We start from the raw sequence: 15,667 nt of genomic DNA, 5'->3' as shown, positions 1-15,667 counted from the left end.
CTGTTAGAGCACAGTGTCTGTTAGAGCACAGTATCTGTTAGAGCACACAGTGTCTGATAGAACAAGACACTGTGCTCTAACATACTTGGCGCAGAGGTTAGAGAGGTGGGCTTGTGATCCGAAGATCGCCGGTTCACGCCCCGGCCCCGACAACATCAAAAAAATTGTGGGTGGGGTAGGTGAAACACCCACACTTGCCCCCACCCTCATTCGCCCCACTCTGGGCCCATGAGCAAGGCCCTTAACCCCCACCATGTGCTCCCTAAACAGGTCTCTCTTGAAAATGAGTTCTCGTGGCTCAGTGAGACTAACCTGGATAAATAAAGGCTAAATGAAAAAAAAAAATAGCACACAGTGTCTGTTAGAGCACACAGTGTCTGTTAGAGCAGTGTCTGTTAGATCAGTGTCTGGTGCACCTGACATAATAACAGCTGCTCTATTCACACACAACGTGCTGTTTCTCTCTAAAATAATAATTTAATCAAGTGTTTACAAATGTAGGTAAATGCTGATGTTTAACAACCCGTTAAAATACACCAAACTGGACCCACATACCCGCCCCCCACAGACACACACACACGCCTGGCCTGCCCGCTGCTTCGGCATCAATCAGTTTACAAATTAAGCCCTGCTCCCACAGTTTATAAGTGGTGCACTGGTCATAAAAACAGTCTTCCTAATGTGTGTTCACATTTTCTCTCCTCCACTATTCACTGTAAAGTTATCAAGTGTGTTACAAAAGTATAAATTAAACAAAGAAACACCCTTCCCTGTTAATTGTTTAAACAGTCACGTAGCAGGCATTTTGGGTTTTCATGAGCTGTATGCCATAATTATCAGTATTAAAACAATTAAAGACCTGAAATATTTCAGTTGGTGTGTAATGAATCTGAAATATATGAAAGTTTCATTTTTATCATTACATTATGGAAAATAATGACCTTTATCACAATATGCAAATTTTTTGAGAAGGACCTATATATATATATATATATATATATATATATATATATATATGTGTGTTTATATTTTTGAAAATGGGACAATTATCACTGATACCGATAGAACCCCAAAGGCATACATCAGCCCAAAATATCAGCCCCGCATATATATTGTGTATGTGTACACAATTTCATTTCACTACATGTACCACATGTGGTGGAATGACAAATAAAGGACCCTGAATCCTTGAATATTGGTCGGGCTCTATTAGAAACATTAACACGCGCCCTCAACAAACTTAGTATTTCAGACTTATTCTTGACAAACAAGTCCCGTCACTCTACCCTGTGGATCCTCTCCTGTTTTCAACACAGTACTGAGTTGTGAATGTGACGTCATGCTATAGTAACCCTCTGCTAAACACACAGCTCATAGGAAAGTGGATGGTCATAGTAGTTGACTGTTAAATTACATTTTAGTCATTTGATGACCCTGGTTTGAAAAAGTGCAACATGACTGTATCACAATCCTGATGTTTTAGACCCATTTGCAGGCAGGCGAGCGAGGCAGGAGTTTAAAATCAAAATCATTTATTTTAAACAACAAAACAAAACGCTGGCATGGCAGCAAAAACTTACTGGAACAGGCAGGACGGGCACAGATCACAAAGTGGACAGGCACAAAACTCACGGAGTAGGACTGTGTTGTCTGTACAGAACAGAACAATGACCAGACGAGGAGTGGAGGAGAGAAAGGCTTTTTATAAGACAGAGAGAGAGTGAGTGATGAGAGCACCTGGGCAGGTGGCTGATGAGAGACAGGTGTGAATGATAAAGACTTGAAGACTGGAGAGGCAGACTGAGGAGTGAGTGGGAAGTTACAACAGAATCAGATACAGGGGAACAGAATCACACAAGGGGCAGAATGAAATAAGCACAATAAGCAGAAAAGGGGAAGACACAGAAATATCTGACAGCCAAGGGACAGACTGAAGGTTTCCTTTCTCCACTGTGTTTCTGAACACAACCAATGCACTCTGTTCACAACACAACAACTCCACCTTGTGACAAAAGAATAAAACACTAAGTCAGAAACTATCAATCAAGTGATTCAGGGTGTCAGGGGGTTTTGGTCAAGGTCAAGGATGTTTACCACTACAAATGTTCAATTACTGTTGAACCATGTGTGTGAGTTTCCCTCTCTCATGATCCTGCATGTGCTGCCGAGGTCACACTGAGCTGAGAGATGATAATAAGGTATTAAAACAATTCTCACACACTGCAGCGACTGGGCTCCATGATGTAGAACTTGTATGGATCTGTGTAAACCTGTGAGTGAAAATCTGCCCTTGCAAGTAAAACCAATTAAATATCTTGTTGTGTCCTCGAGTGTGGCTTCTTTGAGTAAGTAAAATGAATAAGAGTCTAGGTCTTTTGAAGCCAGCTCCAACATCTGACCTCAAACCTCCAGGTTTGGATCTGAACCGTGCACGTTGGTGCGGGGGTTAATCTCCTTAACTGAATGTCCTCAGACTGGAATTGGCTAATTTTAGAGAGGCCAGATTTGCTGTTGGTTGGAGGGGTGATGGGTGTCGAACGAGTGCAGCCATGCGTTGGAGGTGAGAAGATTATGTTTATTATTTTTGGGAGGTCTGGGACCTCATCAATGTTCTGGGATGACCTATGGGTCCCGACTTTGTTTTTAGGGAGCCAGGGGCTCCGGTAGGCAGATGGTTCTGGACTATCTTTACTATAAAGTGGCTGTTTTCCTGATTTAACTATGTGCCACAAGCAAAAACTAAAATCAGTAAAAACAATGAAGGACTGCACAACAGCTGCATGTTTTAAAACCCTTATCCAGCAGCAGTCTTCAGTTGTCACTGTTGAATCACAGAAAAAGTAAGACTGAATTGTTTTATATGTTGATACTTGTACAGGTCTCTTTATCTCTACTAATGAATTTAGAACTGGTCCTTTACAATATTCACAGTTTTGGGGAATGTCCTGTAGTTTTGGGAAGTATTCAGACCTCCTTCACTTTTTGGAGGTTTATAATGTTCAGTTCAGTTTATTTAGTTCTACAGCGCCAAGTCACAACAGAAGTTGTCTCAGAGCACTGAGCAGAAACATTCACATACATAAAAAAAACAATTAGTAAAAGCAGCAGATTGTGTTGAATCTTCACTTCACCACAGTCTCCCATCCTGAGCAAGCACAAAGGAGACAGTGGAAAGAAAAAACTCCCTTTAACAGGAAGAAACCTCCAACAGAACCAGACTCAGGACAAGCGGCCATCTGCTTCAACCAGCTGGGTTTGAGAGGACAAGAAGGAGAGACAGACAAACACAGAAGGACAGGTCCAGGTGAACTTTCTATAGGAGGAGAGACAATTTTTTAAATAATTATAAATACTAATAGGTAGAAACAGAAAACAGATAGAGAGCAAGTAAAGACAGCAGCAGAGTGAAGAAATGTGGTCAGTTTGTCCTCCAGCAGTCTTAGCCTATAGCAGCATAACTAAGGGAAAGCTCAGGAAACCCAAGTCAACCCTAACTATAGGATTTATCAAAAAGGAAAGACGTATGCCCAGTCTTAAAAGTATTCAAGGTGTCAGCCTCACAGACACATTTCTGCTTTTCTGTTTTTAGAAACTCTAGGAACCTCAAGTAAACCTGCAGCCTGAGAATGAAGTGCAATTTTAGGAAAATATGGAACAGTAAGATCTGTAAATGTTTCAGCCTAGTTCAAAAAGATGCTTCAACTCAGTACTCAGTAAAGTATTTGAGTACTTGAGTAAGTGTTATATTCATTTTTATTAAATACACAAAAAAGAACGATATTTTGTTTATTCAAATTATTGAAAAAAAAAAAAAACATTTAAAGGAATGCAGCATCATGTTCCAACACAATAAACCTAAAGAAAGTAAAGTTTTTTTTTTAAAGAAGTCCTAGATAATAGTGGTTCATTTTTCATCAACAGGCTGGAGAGAAGCATTACCACCCCACATGTGCCCGGTGCGCCCGCTGTGAGCAGATGTTTGCAGAAGGAGAGGAAATGTATCTGCAAGGTGAACGCAGCCTTTGCTGCAATAATGTTTGTCTTTTTTTGAACGTCTGCTAAAGACCCATTGCTCAAACACAAGCCCACCTTTCAACAACAGTCAGCATGCACCTTCTAGCCAAGCCTCATTTTTCACTGTCTTTATTCTCACAACTAACAAATCATCCCTCAGCTGGACAAATCCTTCCTGTTTGTGTGTGTCTTGAGTCACATCAGCACGCTCATGCAAATGATATTTACTACTCAGAGTAGCAGCTGGTCTTTGGTGGACATTTTGCTTCAGCTCAGTTTAACCACTTTTTGTGACTTTAGATGAAATTCAAACTTCCCAGTTTAGTGAGTGTGCCAAATTTCATAAAGTGCAGCGTGAATACATTAAATTCCACTTTTTACACACAGTTCTGCAATTCCATGGTTTTTCTCAAAGCAGAAATAGTTCCCAGAGCGACTCTTTGCACGTGGAAACAGGAAACATGTCCTAAACCAAGATAGGTGGACTAAATGGATCAGAGTTTTTTAAACTGTTTCATCCTTTTTATGTTTTTATGAATGTGAAGGGCAGCCATATTGAATTTAGAGGTTGGTCAGGAATCTGACTGTTTTGGGTCAGAAGTTCAACTTCAGAAGAGTTCTAGTTGTTTTTTTTCTTCTCATGTGGGGCGGCTGTGGCTGAGTGGTTAGAGCAGTCGTCCTCCAATGCAAGAGTTGGGGGTTCGAATCCAGTCACATGTCGAAGTGTCCCTGGGCAAGACACTGAATCTCTCGTTGCCTCTGATGTGTGTCCCATCAGTGTATGAATGTGATAAAGCTCCGATTAGTCTCTTTAGAATGATTTGTTCAATTATCTTTGTAGAGATCTAGTAGAGTGCTGTATGAATGGGTAAATGAGGCACAGATTGTAGTGTAAAGTGCTTTGAGTATCTTGATCAGATAGAAAGGAGCTGTATAAGTACAGTCCATTCCACTTACCATGTGATGAGGCTCAATGGGATTTACCTGTCTAAATAAAGGTTGAATGAATGTGAATTTGGAAGTTTCAACTTTGAGCACAGTCTGAAGCAAAAGGACCACAGATACCAAGAAGCTGCTCTGCTTTAATTTGAGGACAGTGTGTCGCAAACATCATGGGTTTGTCTGAAACATGTTGTGACAGTGGTTCAAAGATTATCTGGACAGAACCAGTTGTTGTGTTAAACATGACACGCATCACACTTTCTGTCTTTGTGTCTTCAGGATCGTCCATTTGGCATCCCCCATGCAGACAAGCAGCCAAGCAGGAGGAGAAGAGTAAGGTGGGCATTAAGTGGAATTAAAGACAGTCCAAAGCAAACAGGACAGAAAATGAACGTTTACAGCCATGATAGATCAGAGGAGGCTCCCTGAGCAGAAATGCTTCAGGAAGCTTTGAGTGTGCAGATGAAGTGCATGATATAAACTCCAACAATGTTCAGTCAGCTCCTCTGGACGGGTCCTTTCTTTTTTTTTTTTTTTTTTGTTGTTGTGCTGAGATGTTTCACCCTCCATCCAGAATAGAATAGAATATACTTTTTTGTCCCCTAGGGGAAATTTGTCTTGGATTCATGGGTGTATAGTAGCAGCTGCCCAAACAGACAGTGAATACACATATAATTCATATAAACAGCTCAAAATGAAGACTACAAACACAACAGTTTGAAAAACAACAACAGAGAACACCAAAGTTCTTGCACACCTTCCAGGCCTCAACATATTTAACATTTTGATTCAAAATTTTGATGCAGGTGGACACAAAAGAATATTTTTAAACGGTTCAGTTTAGTTTTTGGAACTCTATACCTTCCATCCAGAAGGCTTCATCAGTCTGAGGAAACACCAGACTAAACTGCTTCTCCACCATCAGTTCAGTTCAGTTTATTCACACACACAAAAGAAACATAATACATATCTGCAAAATAACAGTGTGTGAATCAGGTCTCCAAAAAGCTATTTAAAGCTTATAGACGGAGCCTGGGTACATATTGCATACAAATTATAAGACATTAAAATAACAACACAATAAAACATCAGTCCTCATAAAAATTCAACATACAATACAGATTATGTTACCTCTGATCAATCAGTTACAGGTCCTACAAGTAAAATAATAATAATAATAATAATAATATAACAGCTTACTCCAAAGTGGAAACAAACAGTTATGTTGGTGCTAAGATAGTCTAAGGGCATGATGAAGTCCTGATGAAGCCCCCAAAAAAGAAACCGTCCAGATGACCTGACTGAACATTGTTGGATTTTATACCTGGATTATCGAGCATGGACTTTGGTGAAATAAACTCATTCTGTTCATCAAATTTTTATTTGTTTTGGAGGTGCTATTTAATTTTTTATTGGTTTGTTTATTTATTCATTTATTCAAACAGAGGCAAGATGGGAATATCTAAAATTAATTATTCATGACACTATGTCGATTCCATCCATCCATCCATCATCTTCTGATTCTTCTGAAGTCAGGTTGCGGGGGCAGCATCTTGAGCAGGGAGGCCCAGACATCTCTTTCCACAGCCAACTCTTCCAGCTCTTCTGGGAGGACACCAAGGAGTTCCCAGACCAACCAAGAGACGTAGTGTCTCCAGAGTGTCCTGGGTCTTCCCCGGGGTCTCCTCCCAGTCAGACATGCCCAAAGCATCTCCCTAGGGAGGCACACAGGGAGCATCCTTACCAGATGCTCGAACCTCCTCAACTGGCTCCTCTAGATGTGGAGGAGCAGCGGTTCTACTTGGAGTCTCTCCTGACAACTGAACTGTCTCTAAGGGAGAGTCCAGCTACCCTGCAGAGGAAACTCATTTCAACCTCCTGTATCCAGGATCTCATTCTTTCAATCACTACCCAGAGCTCATGACCAGAGGTGAGGGTAGGAACATAGACCGACCAGTAAACAGAGAGATTTGCCTCACAGCTCAGCTCCCTCTTCACCACAATGGACTGGCACAGAGTCCACAATACTGCAGACTCTGCACCAATCCGTCTGTCAGTCTCACTCTCCATTCTCCCCTCACTCTTGAACAAAACCCCGAGATACTTGAACTCCTCCACTTGAGGGAGAACCTCACCCTCGACCCGAAGAGACCAATCCACCCTTTTCCGACTGAGGATGATGTCATTGATTCCATCCATCCATCCAGACAAAATTAATAGTTTTCATTTCATTTCTTTTATTTATACAGGTTAGTCTCATCAAAACACTTTTGCCTCATTTGCAAGAGAGAGACGTGTAATGTGAAAATAAAACAACACAATGAATAAACTTCAAACACAAACTGACAGAACTGAATGAACACGCAGCGTACGCAGTCACAAAGAACGCTTAAAGATTTTATAAAATCTTTTTATGCATGACCCAGAAAAGAGCTTTGTTTTGTCTCTTCCTTCCAGTCTCTCTTTAATTAGCACAGAACTGAATAGAAACAGAGGGTGAAAGCAAACAACGATATAAAAAGAATTTATAATATGTTGTGCTGGAATGACAATAATCTCACCGTTCATCTATTCTTAGTTTAGCGTTTAATCTGCCAAGCTGTAGTGTATCCTAAAGCTGGTCCATGAACGTTCCTCAGTGTTAAAAACCCGTATATTGTTAGAAAATTAATCCTCCTGTTCAGAACTGTATATTTTCCATATATTTCTAATCAGTTTGTACTGTCAGCCTCTGTGAAGGATATCATACTGGTTGATGATATTTAATAATCTAAAATGAATTGATATATTTCTTACTTAATATATGAATTTGATATATTTGTTATGTTAATAGAATATACAGAGAATATATGATTTGCCCATGTAATCACAAACCGATTGTCATGGTACAGGAAGTAGTTTTAGAAAAAAATTACGTCCTCATATGAGGACAGAAGAATTTTTGCTTTTAACATTCTTCTGTGTAAACTGGAGTCAGAAGGTCCCAATTACTGTAAAAACTAAATGTCAGCTTTCTACAATAAGCAGTTCTCTAAAACAATCCAAGTCCTCATACAAAGATCCAGGGTCTCAGGATGTTCAAGTAAAAACTTGAATCCGACTGGATCATGCACATGCACTAGATGTTGTTATCAATATCAGCTTCATGTGATTCATTGAAAAGCTGTTGACCTCCATCTGCCCTCTCCTCCATGTCCACACTGCACTCCTCATCATCACCTCTCCTCTTTAGAAGCAGGTCCGGATACAGCTCAGTGATGTTCCTGAGCAGCAGGTTGGTGTTCGTGCACATCTTGTCATTTGCCCCCCTTTGCATGGGTTGGTTGGTACTGCACTGCCATGTGTTCTGCTGTGTGCTTGCTGGGTCCGACATGTTCCTGTGTGGAGGCTAACAAATGTGAGCACTGAGTGATGTCCTCATGTTGGCTCTGATAATGTCAGTGCATGGATTCATGCACAAGGAGGGAAACTGAACGTGGTAATAACCAATAAAATCATAAGAGAGCTCCCAGTCCACTAACAGAACCACTGCAGTCCATGTGCTTGACAGAACGAGTAATGGGTTCTTTGATTACTTAAAGTCATTTAAGTTTCTAGAAGTGCTTTTCTTGGATGCATAAATCTTGATGGGTAATTTTTGTCCCCTGTCGGAGAGAAGAGGGGAATAGAAAATACCCTCTGTCCATCCATTTGTACATGTGAGCATGATAACTTAAAAAATAAATGTACTTTTTCATTCATTCAACCTTTATTTATACAGGTCAGTCTCATTGAGACTTGAGGGCTCATTTACAAGAGTGACATGATTTAAACAAAGAATGATGACAACAGTAGACAATCATATTAAAAAATCATACAAAATGAGAAGTAAATCGAAGAAATTGTATAAAAACGAAACAAAAACAGCTACATTATAGAGTGATATAAAATACTAAAAACAGGAACATGTCTGCATTGGTTTTTGCCATGAATTTAACAGATGTTTAAAGCCACTTAGAGAGGTCAAGGTCAAGAGCTTCAGATCTTTTTGTAAGATATTCCAGGAAACAGGAGCGGAGTAGGAGAAGGCCCTTTTGCCTAGTTCAGTCCGCACTGAGGGAACACTGCAGGTAATAATGTCCTGAGAGCGCACGCTGTAGCTGCACTCACGCAGAGACATGTAGGAGGAGATGTATGAAGACAGCAGACCAAGAAGTGATTTAAAGATGAAAATGTACCAGTGAGAGAGTCTGTGTGAAGTTAATGATGTCCAGTTAACCAGTGAATACAGGGTACAGTGGTGGGTACGATAATCACAGCCAGTTATGAATCTTTGTGCAACATGATAGACAGCATCCAACACTGACTCCCTATTTGGTGTGTGACTGCATCTAATCATTATAAAAAATACACACACACGTATACACATGTGTATACATGTCCATCCATCCATTATCTTTACCTGCTTCTTCCTTTTTGGGTCATGAGGGTCACTGGTGCCCATGTCCAGCAATCACTTTGTGAGAGGTGGGGGACATCCTGGACAGGTCTCCAGTCCATCACAGGGACACAGAGACAAATAAGACAAACAACCATTCACTCTCTCACTCACACTTAGAGACAATTTATAGTTACCAATCAGTCTAATGTGCATGTTTTTGGTCTGTGGGTGGAAACCAGAGCACCCGGAGAAAACCCGTGCATGCACGGAGAGAACATGCAAACTCCACCCAGAAAGGCCCCTGAACCAGGATTTGATCCGGCGACCTGCTTGCTGAGAGGCAGCAGCTCTGCCAACAACTGTGCTGCCCAAGAATCTTACAAATATAGTCAATGGGCTTGTGGAATAATTTTTGTGCACATGGAGACTGCACAGAGATGCAGTGGTGTCTCGGCTGCGCTCAGTCTGGCAGCGGAGGGACACGTTTCCTCTCTGTTTCTGGAAATGATGCTGGTCTCTGCATGACAAACTTACAAACAAGGTCCTCTCCTCATTTAACAAATGAAGAACCAGATCTTCCTCCTCCAACTCCTCCATCATCAACTGAAAATTAACATATTCTTCCAATGCAAGAGTTGGGGGTTTGAATCCACCAGCAGTCACATACCTAAGTGTCCCTGAGCAAGACACTGAACCCCTCGTTGCCTCTTGTGTGTGTCCCATCAGTGTATGAATGTGATAAATCACTGATTAGTCTTTTTAGAATGATTTGTTCAATTAGCTTTGTACAGATCTAGTAGAGTGCTGTATGAATGGGTAAATGAGGCACAGATTGTAGTGGAAAGAGTTTATCTCAATAAAATAAAAAGGTGATAGATAAGTACAGTCCACTTACATCTGTCTCTACCAATCGTCAAGTTGCTGTCTGTGACTGTGTGTATATGTGACTGTGTTGTGTGTTTCAGGTGACTCGGACGTCTTCTGAAAGCATCACTTCAGTCCCTGCTTCCAGCACCTCCGGCTCTCCCAACAGAGTCATCTATGTAAGACAAAACTAATTCTGCCCAATGTTCTGTTCTTTTCACAGATAAAAATGTGCATTTTATTCACATCGTCTCGGGAAAGTTGGTGTAAATATTTTGTTCTTTGTCTAGGCCAAACTGGGAGAGGAGATGTTGGACTACAAGGACCTGGCAGCCCTCCCAAAAACCAAAGCTATCTATAACATCGACAGGCCCGACATGTTGTCCTACTCTCCTTATGTCAGCTACCCATCTGAGGAGAGGCACTACGGGGAGGTGGCACAGACTCTTACATCTTTCTGATCACACTAACTAAACCACTTGGGAAAGAAAAAAAAAAGTTTATAGTGATTCATGCAAATGCCATAATTCTAAGGTATTACTGCCTTAACTAAACAAAATGTATTTGGTTTCTTTATAGATTCCCTCCCACTTCATCTCTTCTCACTCTTGTCAGAAATCCATGTTCTCTCACAAGCTCAGCTAATCCTAAACACTGCAGTCACACTTTATTTCAGCAGGAAGAAAGAACATTGAGCCATTTCCTTTGTTTTCACTCCATCCTTGATTGTGTTGCTGGATTGCTGAAGGTCGTTTCATCCTACATCCAATGCCAAACAGTTGGCTTGTGGTCCCACGGTTCATTTTGTTTTCACATAGACCCATCGTAGTCCATGAGACACAGTGCAGAGCTGCTGGTAAACCCCTCCCACTGCGTTACATGGCACAGGATTCTTCCCACCAGGGTCTCCACTTCAACTTTAGGGCGGCTGTGGCTGAGCGGTTAGAGCAGTCGTCCTCCAATGCAAGAGTTGGGGGTTCAATTCCACCATCAGTCACATGCTGAAGTGTTGCTTGGCAAGACACTGAACCCCTCGTTGCCTCCGATGTGTGTCCCATCAGTGTATGAATGTGATAAAGCTCTGATTAGTCTCTTTAGAATGATTTGTTCAATTAGCTTTGTATAAATCTAGTAGAGTGCTGTATGAATGGGTAAATGAGGCACAGATTGTAGTGTAAAGCCTTTTTTAGTGTCTTGATAGGCTATAAGTACAGTCCATATAACTGAATTGTACAGATGGACGTATTTTCTGACTGCCTCAACCAACTGCTCCTCAAAGCTGTTCATGTTGTTTCCACACACAACAGCCAGATTCTGGAAGTGGAGTAGTTGAAACAAAATGACAACATTGCTGTTCGAGAGCTTCCCCCACAAGCAAACATGCCTACCAACTTTTGATCAATCAGACAATACTTTGGCCGAGGCCTTGTGTCGAGAAGGGGCAGATACATCTACTACCAGAACAGAATGACAATTGTCACCATGCAACTATGTCAATGACAGCCCGAGTCCCGGCTTTGTATGTAGAATGAAACGACGCAACTCATATTAATCCTCACATATGAGTTCATCCTAATCATTGGCTTTCTCCCCGTCTTCATTTGCAGTCCCCCCAGCTGCTTTCTCCTACTCCTACTGAGGTAATATGGTACACAGTGTTTCAGTGTGTGCAAAAACCCCTCATTTGTGCTGTGTGTTTTCTGTATGTTTCTTTGGTTTCATGTGATGATGGGGTACACAGGTCATGTCAGTTCAATTCAGTTTATTTATGTAGAGCCAAATCCTAACAGAATTTGCTTCAGAGCACTGAACAGGAACATTCACTTACATAAAAAAGCCTATTAGTAGAGTCCTCTATCTAAGGAAGCAGCAGAATGTGTTGAATCTTCACTTCATCACAGTCTCCCATCCTGAGCAAGCACAAAGGAGACAGTGGAAAGGAAAAACTCCCTTTTAACAGGAAGAAACCTCCAGCAGAACCAGACTCAGGAACAAGGGCTATCTGCTTCAACCAGCTGTGTTTGAGAGGACAGGAAGTAGAAACAAACGAACACAGAATGGCAGGTCCAGATGTAGGTGCAGGTGTACCTGAAAGACAAAAACACATGTGAAGATAGAAATAATGAAAAATACAAAACAGGTTGAGCAGAGTAAGGAAAGACAGAAGCAGAGTGAAGAAATGTGGTCAGTTTGTCCTCCAGCAGTCTAAGCCTATAGCAGCATAACTAAGGGACAGCTCAGGAAACCCAAGCCGACCCTAACTATAGGATTTAGCAAAAAGGAAAGTCTTAAGTCCAGTCTTAAAACTGGACAATGTGTCAGCCTCACGGACAGAAACTGGAAGTTGGTTCCACAAGAGAGGAGCCTGATAACTGGAAGATCTTCCTCCCATTCTGCTTTTGGAAACTCTAGGAACCACAAGTAAACCTGCAGTCAGAGAGTGAAGTGCTCTGTTAGGAAAATATGGAATGATAAGATCTGTAATATAAGATGGAGCTAGGTTGTTGAGAGCTTTGTAGTTTAGAAGTAAGATTTTGATTTCTATTCTGGATTTGACAGGGAGCCAATGGAGAGAAACTAAAACTGGAGAAATATGATCTCTCCTGTCAACTCCAGTTAAGACTCTGGCAGCAGCATTTTGGATCAACTGAAGACATTGTAAAGAAGTTTTTAGATATCCAGATAGTAAACAATGGCAATATTGCAGTCTAGACGTGACAAATGCACGAAACAGTTTTTCTGCATCATTTTTGGAGAAGGTGTTTCTAATCTTAGTGATATTACGCAGGTGGAGGAAAGCAGTTCTGGTAACATTTTTAATGTGGGGGATAAAAGACATCTTGTCAGTGTCATGACTCATGGGAATCTTCTGTGTATGTGGGGAACACATTTCTGTTCATGGGTACAGATCGATTTTTAGAATTCAGAATTAGATCCTGGTTGCTAATGTCTCAGTGGAGTCAAATAAATGAGCTCTTAGTGTGTGGGTGTTTAGAGGTTCAAACAAAAGCTTTAAAATTCTTGGTTAGTTAAAACAAGCTTTAAGGGTTTGTGGTATAGGGTTTTAAGGAAAATTCAAGGACAATCTAAGTTTATTTAAATGTATCAGATATCGTGTTGCACTTTTCAGTGAAATTAACCAATAATGCTACAGCTCATAACAAGACTGTACTCTATCAATGCCATAAGACTTAAGAAATACACATGTAAAATATGCCAGTGTTAAAAATAAATAAATAAACAGCAATGATATTGCTTTGATTACTATCCTTAAAAACTCTTATGTGATTTTGATTCCAGCCATGTGAGAATATTGCTCGTTTTCTTTAACCAAGGTGTGCGTGTAAACTCAGGTACCTCGTGTTTCAAAACATTCTTAAAAGAATGAAAGATGAAACATCAATTTTTAAGAATAATTTTTAATAATCTTTTGTCAGATAAGGAGATTATAGTAGTGACAGTAATGAATATACACAAACATCAAATAAAAGTTGATGAGATGTTAAAGAACCAGGAGTTGGCATGGATGAACTTCCTCATTGTGGGATAAATCTTATCTTGAGCACAATGTATTGTAAATCACTAGCGTTCAGCATGAGCATTAATGTATGTAAAAAAAGGTCAATAGTTATGTTTGTTTACAAGAACTACACTTTACACTTCCAAAAAAAAAAAAAAAAAAGAACTGCACTTCCTGTAAACTCCCTTCCATTTTTTGGCTCAGCAATATTGATTTTTAGCGACCCCTTCTGTTTCATTGAGGGATTGCAGAAAGTGTAGTGTCAAATTGCTTGCTTTATCAACAATGTGCGACCTATTTATTGTGGGGGGAAAAATGGCTTTTAAGTGTCTTTAATGTCAGAACTCATAAATGATAACAGCAAAAGAGAAGAAAACATCTTGCTACCGTGGGAGAGGGTGAAAGAAAGAGTCGGGGCAGAGCTGACTGAACGCCATAAAGAGTTCAGAGGAGGCAGAGACATAACCTCTGGTTCTCTCTGTGTGCCCCACAAGCACACCTTCAGTTTGGGATCTTCAGCTGGAAAAGCTATGCTGGTGGGTTATTTATTTTGGAGGCAACTGTGGCTGAGTGGTTAGAGCAGTCGACCTCCAATAGGAGAGTTGGGGGTTTGATTCCACCATCAGTCACATGCCGAAGTGTTGCTGGGCAAGACACTGAATCCCTCGTTGCCTCTGATGTGTGTCCCATCAGTGTATGACTGTGATCAAAAGCACTGATTTTTGTTTTGTTTTGTTTATCAAAATGAGTATCTTACCTGTTGTAGATAAATCAATAGAGATGATTGGCTGTGGCAGCTTGGGAGAAATCAACGGGGGAGAAGACAGCCCCCAGAAACCATCTTATCACCAGCAAACTGGTTGGTCCACTGTAGGAGTGTACTGCTTAGTGGGGAAAACAGTTTGTTTGGACTTCTCAGACTGATAAAGCCCTTCGGATGGAGGGTGAAACGTCTCTTAACAGCAAAAAAGGAAACTGTGCAGATGACCTGTTTGAACATTATTGGATGTTTAACCTGGATTATTGAACATGAACCTTGATGTCAATAGAGATGAATTCTCGCTAGACTAATGAGCTATAGGCAAGTCTATATGCGGTCAAGGACAAAGTGGATGCTTGTTGTCTTAAAGCAGCTCTAATCTCCAAAAACTTCATCAAAGTTCATGCAAACACTATATTATAAACTTTTACACCACTCTCAAGCTTTCAAGACATTTAAATGGAACTCTGTGGTTATTGGCAACAGGAGCAGCTGTAACCTTTCCTCGTAATGTTTCTGCCAGAATAACAGTGCACTGTAAAATGTATGGTGGTACAAACCTTTAAATGATAGTGATTTAAACCATGGTGACGTTTTCAAGGTGGAAATTATTTTAAGACATCTGCAGTTTTTGGTGTGTACAAACTGTAATGACCAACTAATAATGTCTAGTATAAACCATTCTAAAGTTGATATTAAAACAACTCCAATTTTTTACATTTCATGGCAGTTCTAGCAGAATGTGTTATTTAAATCTTTACACCACCACAAATGTTGAATTTTTTTTTCTTCATCTGTATTTCCTTAAACATTCTCTTTTCCTGCCCATAATCATCACCTCAACTTAAAGGTCAAGGTCACAAATAAAGGTCAAACATTAGACAGTGTCTTCACTTGTCCAAGCCATTGCTATAGATTGCTCTATAAAGGTTTGTTGATGTGCGTATAATGTGCTGTATGTAGTACTATTGGTTTTTTTATATGTTTTTTTTTTTGGCAGAATAATAAAAGTCTGACCAGAAGTATCCCAGCTTGTGGCAACAAGTTCTACACCAGACAGCTGTTGCTCTTTATGCTTGCAAATAACCACAGAATTCAGTGTTTAGTGAGAAACTAAAATAAAAATAATTATATATATATATATGTA

The 15,667-nt window shown here is 40.4% G+C and overlaps 1 protein-coding gene across 1 annotated transcript in view; it reads left to right on the top strand.

Moving 5' to 3' along the window:
• The window catches only part of ablim2 (actin binding LIM protein family, member 2), a 206,714-nt gene that overhangs the window by 114,187 nt on the left and 76,860 nt on the right, over positions 1-15,667 (top strand). Inside the window, exons 7-12 of the mRNA XM_037674776.1 lie at positions 3,922-4,009; positions 5,236-5,294; positions 8,189-8,230; positions 10,342-10,419; positions 10,531-10,674; positions 11,848-11,880. Of these exons, the coding sequence (XP_037530704.1) occupies positions 3,922-4,009; positions 5,236-5,294; positions 8,189-8,230; positions 10,342-10,419; positions 10,531-10,674; positions 11,848-11,880 (444 nt within the window). The remainder of the gene's footprint in view (positions 1-3,921; positions 4,010-5,235; positions 5,295-8,188; positions 8,231-10,341; positions 10,420-10,530; positions 10,675-11,847; positions 11,881-15,667) is intronic.

Source organism: Nematolebias whitei, chromosome 1 (genome assembly GCF_014905685.2).
Source record: "Nematolebias whitei isolate Nwh7 chromosome 1, NemWhi1, whole genome shotgun sequence".
NCBI lineage: Eukaryota > Metazoa > Chordata > Actinopteri > Cyprinodontiformes > Rivulidae > Nematolebias > Nematolebias whitei.
Note: the sequence above shows the minus strand (reverse complement) of the source record. Positions and strands in the feature narration are given on the sequence as shown.